This window comes from Nicotiana tomentosiformis, chromosome 6, assembly GCF_000390325.3.
Source record: "Nicotiana tomentosiformis chromosome 6, ASM39032v3, whole genome shotgun sequence".
Lineage (NCBI taxonomy): Eukaryota > Viridiplantae > Streptophyta > Magnoliopsida > Solanales > Solanaceae > Nicotiana > Nicotiana tomentosiformis.
The window spans coordinates 41,009,222-41,016,192 of NC_090817.1; the positions used below are offsets into that span (position 1 = coordinate 41,009,222).

The following is a 6,971-nucleotide window of genomic DNA, read 5'->3' on the forward strand; positions in this document are numbered from 1 at the left end:
ATTTAGGAATATATTAGGCCGAGCTTTATCACCTTGAGTTGTTTGGCGAGATATTTCATAAACGATAATAGTCATGTTTACTTTGTGGTCCTATATCTGTGTGTAAGCACGTGGCTCGTAATTCGATAAGTTTCTTCATTTTCTGTGGATCAGGCCGAACGCCTCGGCAGTATATTGAGATGCATCTTTGGTTCGCGCCGGTCAATCCTCGGCAGTGTACACACCACTCTGGATCGGGCCGTACGACTTTAGCATAATCGTGCGTGATACCGCTAGGAGTTCGAATATTCATGAGATCCCACTTTGATTGAGACCTGACATTTATATGGTATTCCTTATCCGTTTGAGATTTGCACTTGATATTTTTTAGATCTGTTGAGATAGCATATGCAATTTGAGAGATTTATATCGCCAAAAGAAATATTGGAGGATTATGTGAGTTACAGTTTTTACGAAATGATTACTGCTGTGTTTTATATATGTTTATAGTTTATTATATTATTTTATCGGACCACTAGTAAGTGTCGATATCGACCCCTTGCCACCACTTCTCCGGGGTTAGACTAGATACTTAATGGGTACACATTGATTTATGTACTCATGCTACACTTCTGCACTAAATGTGCATGATATGACAGGTTCATTTGGTGATCATCTTGGTGCGTAGGCGCAGTTGCTGAGAGAACTTTATGGTGAGCTGCATTCCATGCTACGTGTCGCAGTCCACAGAGTCTCCATCATATTTATTTATTTTATCCTATCTATTTTACATTCCAGACAGATATTGTATTATTATTGTACTTCTTAATAGATGCTCATGCACTTGTGGCACCAGGTTTGGATATTCTAGTTGATGTTTATGGATTTGCATAATATTGTCATCTTTTATTTTATATCTTACTAATTATGTATGTATCTATGATCTTTCATGCGTAAGCTTCTTTACTTAATTTTTTTTTAATGATTTTGAAGGTAATAAAATGAATAATTAACGTAATAGTTGACTGTTGGCTTGTCTAACGACGACGTTAGGCGCATCACGACCTATAGTGGGTTTTGGGTCGTGACACCTGCCATCCTATGACATGTCACAATGATCGTTGTATTATTTTTGCATCATATAACAATACATATATTATTATTTGCCACACAACAATCTATATAATTAATGAAACAAACACACCCTAAATTAATTTAAAAAAAAGGTCAAAGAAGTGAAAGTTTTTTTCTTATATTAAATTCTTTAATAATCCTCAAATCAACATGTGCCGCACGTCTCCTTAACAAATTCAGAAACAATTGACAATAGCACTTGTCCTTTGTAACCTTGATATAAATGAGAACAATGCATTTTATTTTCGATCATTTAAATTAAAACGAAGAAGAAAAGTTTCCGATCACATAATCCCCTTATAATTGTTAAACAATTCATAAATATTAGCAACATATTAAAACTCTTTTTTTTTGTCTGTAAAATTTAAAAACAATATTGGATAAGAGACGGTCTCAGAGTATATAATTGACTTTCAATTTTTCCCCTAAACGAACTTGTGTAAAATATTCAAAGACATCCCTCTAAAGAAGGCATATAATAAAAAAAATCCCTTTTTTTCTCCGCGGACGGCGCTTGGGCACCTCCCTTCCCTTCCCTCCCTATAAGTGTTATTCTCTTTGCTTTCTGTCACCGCACACAACTAACAACCCAACTCGTCTCAATTCTCAATAAACAATAGGAGGAGTAGTTAACACACGAGAAAGGCATAAAAAGTCATTGGGAATTTCAATCATAAATGCAAATGTTTGAAGATGCTGTATGAGAGTCAAGAGATGCGAATGAGAATGGAAGTTGGAAAACAACAACCGTTTGAAAGGAAGAGTAGGAGAACAAGAAGAAGTACGATAACTATCGTAGAAGAAGACGACGAAGAAGAAGAAAGGCTGGAGATTGTGGATCTAAGTGGGATGTCTATGGAGTCTCTTCCCGTCAATCCATCTATCAATTTGGGAGCTATCTGCAAATTGGACCTCTCCAAAAATAATCTTCAGGTTAGTCCTCCAAAAATATTTTCTCTCAGAAATATCTTTTTTAATTTGGTGGAAAGTGAAAAATATTTGTTGGAATTTTTTTTATTATAGAATGATAATATGTTAGCAAATAGGATAGTGTTCTGATACATTTTTTGAGTAAACATGATAATTCTAAGAGCCCGTTTGGATTAGCTGATTGTAAATAGCTGATAAACTTGTAGTGCTGAAAAGTTTTTTTAAATGCTGAAACTGATTTTTAAAATAAGCATTTACGTGTTTTGATAGAAGTGCTGAAACTGATAATAAGCAGTTGATGTGTTTGATTAAAAAATGCTGATAAGCTATTCTTTTGTTAAAATGACTAAAATACCCTTGAATCTTTTTCAAAAGATTATAAATTAAAAATTTCTTTGTAAAGAAAAGAATTAATAACGAATATGGAAAGAAGAAAAAGTTAAGAAATTTATTTTGGGAAAAGTATTTTGTGAATTAGAAAATATTATTAAGGATAAACTAGTAAAAGTGTTGATCAAACTAAAAGTGCTTATAAGTTGAAAAGCCATAAGTTGGGGTGACTTATGGCTGATTTTAGCTTATAAGCACTTGGCTTATAAGTACTTTGAGTGTTTACCAAACGCGTAGATAAGCTAAAAGGTGCTTATAAGCCAGTTTGACCAGCTTATAAGCTTAGCCAAACACCCTCTAAGTGTCTGTAGTCATATGAAGTTAAGAGTTAGAGATAATTGTAAAAGAAAAATTTCCACCCAACAAGTAAAGTCTAATTTTTTATTTTTCTGATAAACGAACAAGTGACGTCTAATTTTTTTTTCTTCTGATGAACAAACACTAAAGGATGACTTATTTTCTGAAAAATATTTTTCCAAACAAAACACACCCCTTGTATCTTCCATTTTCGATTGCTTTTAGTTCCTTTTTTCTGCATGCGTTTGATTATGTTAAATTTCTTCTGTTTTTATGCGAAGCAAGTAGTGATTTTTACCTTTGTCCATTTTATATAACGAAATTACAATGAATTTGAAAGTCAACAAATTATTTTCTTTTACTAATTGTGATTTAATTATAAGCAATTCCGATTAATCATACTTTTAATTTGTGTATCTTTTTAAGTATGTAGTTAACTTTTGTATTCCGGAAAAAATAAACCTAAGGTATATTCGAAGTTCAATTGTTTTTTACTTTGATACCGTAAAATAAAAGATATAGCAAAAGACATTCAATGCTCACCATGACCAATTTGTAGCGGAAGCTCTTAATAACGTAATAATCACTCAAGGGAGGTTTGTAACCGAAAACTAGATAAGATTACCACGGTGTATTTGGTTTCTAAACTTTCAAATCAACTAAATATTATTCACTCCGTTTTAATTTAGATGACACATTTTACTTATCGAGAGTCAATTTGACTAAATTTTAAAGCTAAATTGAATTAGTTCAACTCAATATTTTAAAATAAAATTTAAATATTCAATAGCTATACGAAAAGTACTACTCTCTACGTTCCAATTTATATGAACCTGTTTGACTGGACACGGAGTTTAAGAAAAAACGAAAACTTTTTGAATTTGTGGTCCTAAACAAGTCAAAAAGGGATCCAGAGTTTTTGTGTGGTTATAAAAGCTTCTTATTAAGTGTAGAATTGGAAGTTTAAACTAAATTATTTCTAAATTTAGAAATGGGTCATTCTTTTTGGAACAGACCAAAAATGAAATAAGTTCACATAAACTGGAATGGAGGGAGTATAAGTTGCATTTTTTCTCTATGTCAAAATGAGAAAAAAAAATATATTTTAAAATGTTGGTCAAACTTCACACAGTTTGTTTCTCACTAAGCAAAATGTGTCATTTAAATGGAAACGGAGGGAGTAATAACTTCTAGAAAATATAAAATTGTTATGTGTTAGTATAATTATTTTTTAATATAAATTTTAATTTTAATTTGAAAATTTCGGGCACGTTTTGTTTTAATTAAAATTGTTCAAAAACTTCTCCGATCTGAATTGATCAAATTAAATCTTTTAGCTTTAATATTTATCTTTTAATAAAATGATGTTTTAACTATATAAAACCTGGATTACTTTTCCAATTTACCCGTATTAAGAATTCAATGATATTTGTTCAACTTTTGATTATTAATTCTGGGTTTATTTTTATTGACATTTCTAAGTATTTATTTTCAATAAGAAAATAAATCAGAAAATTAAGCTTAAAATATTATCCGAGTGTGCCTAATTAGTTACTCTTGTACTATTGTTTAATGTTGGGTAGAGTATGCCAGAGTCTTTAACAGCAAGACTGCTTAACTTGGTGGAGTTAGATATGCATTCAAATGAGCTCAAGTCCATTCCTAACTCTATAGGCTGCCTATCAAAGCTCAAAGTTCTCAATGTTTCTGGAAACCTCCTTCTGTCGCTCCCTAAGACTATTGAGAATTGCAGGTTAGTTATAAACTCATATAACGACATTATTAAGTGTTCAACTTCATTTATTTTTTGAGCTCGCTCCATCCGTCCCAATTTATATGATGAAGATTGATTGGAAAAAGTTTAAAATGGAAGAGAGAATTTTGATATTTATGATCTAAAATATGCCATAGAAATTTATGTGGTTATAAACATTAAGGATAAAATTCAAAATTCAAAATTCAAAATTAAATTGCTATTAGATATAAAAAATTGTCTTTTATTTTTTGGATTATCTAAAATAAGAGTATCATATAAATTGCGACTGATGGAGGATCTTATTTTAGTGTTTTTCGAGTTATCATAGAATGTTGGGAAAATGGTCAAATATACCCCTATACTTTCGAAAATTATTTAAATATACCATTCGTTATACCATGAGTCCAAATATACCCCTACCGCTATACTTTGAATTCAAATATACCCCTCATTTAAACGGAGGGACACATGTCATTGTCCTGTTGGCCAATTCTAAATATCTCCTAATTAATTAAAAAGACCCATTACCCATTACCTAATTAATTCTAAACGGAGGGACACGATTCAAATATACCCTTCATTTTTTTCAGTTTTTACAAAACTATTGTTTTAGAAAAAAAAATTCAGTTTTTTTAAAGCACTTTTTTTTTGTAAAAACTGGAAAAAAATATTTTCGTTTTTTTTCAGTTTTTAGTAAAAATAATTTCATTTTTTTTTTCAATTTTTACAAAAATAATTACTTTAAAAAATTACTTTTCGGGTATGAGTAATGAGTTTTTAAAATTAATTAGGAAATATTTAGAATTTGCCAACAGGACGATGACACGTGTCCCTCCGTTTAAATGAGAGGTGTATTTGAACCCAAAATATAACGGTAGAAATATATTTAGACTCATATTATGACGAAGAATATATTTAAATAAATTTTGAAAGTAGATAGCTATATTTGGCCATTTTCCATAGAATGTTTCATTAACTATGGTTCAAGTAACTAGGTGCTTAATGTGACAGCTTATATATGCGAGTCTAATGTGTTGTTTCTAACAGTGTGATTTTTTAATATTATCAATGTGCTTTATGTTTATCTCTCTCCTCCATCCTCTTTGTACCTTGTACTGCATATTTCATGAAGAGTCTACAACTTACTTTATTCCAACAAATTAAGGGAAACAAACAATTTATCTCTCTTGGCATAGGCAAAATACAATATACTCGTGAACTAATATTTTCTTCTTCTCTCTTATAGATCGTTGGAAGAGTTGATTGCCAACTTCAACATGCTTACTCATTTGCCAGACACCATTGGATTTGAGCTTATAAATCTCAAGAAACTATGTGTAAATTCAAATAAACTAGCATACCTTCCTTACTCTACCTCTCACTTAACAAACCTTCGTGTATTAGATGCCAGGCTAAACTGCTTGAGGTCTCTCCCCGATGATCTCGAAAACCTAATCAACCTCGAAATTCTCAACGTTAGCCAAAATTTCCAGTACCTCACAAAGCTACCCTATTCAGTAGGGTTTCTCATTTCCCTGCATGAATTAGATGTTAGCTACAACAAGATCTCAGAGTTACCGGATTCCATTGGATGTCTGAAGAAGCTCCAGAAGCTGAGTGTGGAAGGCAACTGTCTCGTTTCTCCTCCACCGGATGTGGTGGAGAAAGGAATAATTGCAGTGAAGCAATATTTGTGTGACAAGATAAACGGATTGCATGACAAGTCTCCTAAGAAGCAATCTTGGTTTGGGAAGCTAGCTAGGTGCAGCACCTTCAATGGCCCCAACATACCGAGAGATCATGATGGGGACGGGTTTGATAGTCCGAACCGTCAATCTATTGATGCAATTGCCTCTCCGAGATTTCTGGTTATGCTTTCTCCTCGTCGGCTCCTCTCTCCGAAAACCTACTTCTCGAAATAATGAAGTTATTTTGATGCAAGATTTTCTTAATTTGCCAAGACTTTGCAAGTTGCAAGGGTGTGATTACGTTTCGAGTTTGAAATCGTGTGTATATTGTGTCATGTATAATTTGAGGTCTTGAGATTGTATATTACAGATTTTAGTAGAGTTTGCTTTTTTGATATTGGGGTTGGGTGTTGTTAAAAGCTCGAGGGTTCAGGGTCCATCGGATGAGCATGTGTACGAATAGAAAAGATACCCGACACATTTGATTCTGGAAAAGGATAGTTTTATTTTAAGACATTTCGCTGTTATATCTAATAATCACTGTTTTGCTTTACATCATTACATGTTCTATGCTCTTTATACCTCCTAATCTCTTTCTTTATTTATATTTGTGTTGTAAACTAAGCTGGGTTAATCGCCATTTCAATCACTTAAGGTACCGCGAGAGTATATCGTAATTACGTGACAAATGGGACTTCAAAGTACAATGAGAAAGTAGATGCTGTGCGGGGAATTATGGAAAATATATAAGAACGATGATATTTACTTTTGAGTATATGATTTCACTGACTCAGTGC

General features: G+C 32.2%; 1 protein-coding gene across 1 annotated transcript; it reads left to right on the forward strand.

Annotated features, from left to right (window-relative positions):
- The first annotated feature begins 1,571 nt into the window (after window positions 1-1,571).
- Window positions 1,572-6,732, forward strand: LOC104093404 (plant intracellular Ras-group-related LRR protein 6-like). Its single transcript, XM_009599140.4, has 3 exons — window positions 1,572-2,046; window positions 4,314-4,483; window positions 5,733-6,732. The coding sequence occupies exons 1-3, from the start codon at window positions 1,807-1,809 to the stop codon at window positions 6,406-6,408; spliced, it is 1,086 nt and encodes a 361-aa protein (XP_009597435.1). The 5' UTR covers window positions 1,572-1,806; the 3' UTR covers window positions 6,409-6,732.
- The last annotated feature ends 239 nt before the right edge of the window (window positions 6,733-6,971 follow it).

Excerpts from the sequence above, each read along its gene's own strand:
- LOC104093404 (XM_009599140.4), top strand. The coding sequence starts at position 1,807 with ATGCTGTATGAGAGTCAAGAGATGCGAATGAGAATGGAAGTTGGAAAA. Across the intron at positions 2,047-4,313 it reads TCTCCAAAAATAATCTTCAG|AGTATGCCAGAGTCTTTAAC; the intron begins GTTAGTCCTCCA and ends AATGTTGGGTAG. Across the intron at positions 4,484-5,732 it reads AAGACTATTGAGAATTGCAG|ATCGTTGGAAGAGTTGATTG; the intron begins GTTAGTTATAAA and ends TCTCTCTTATAG.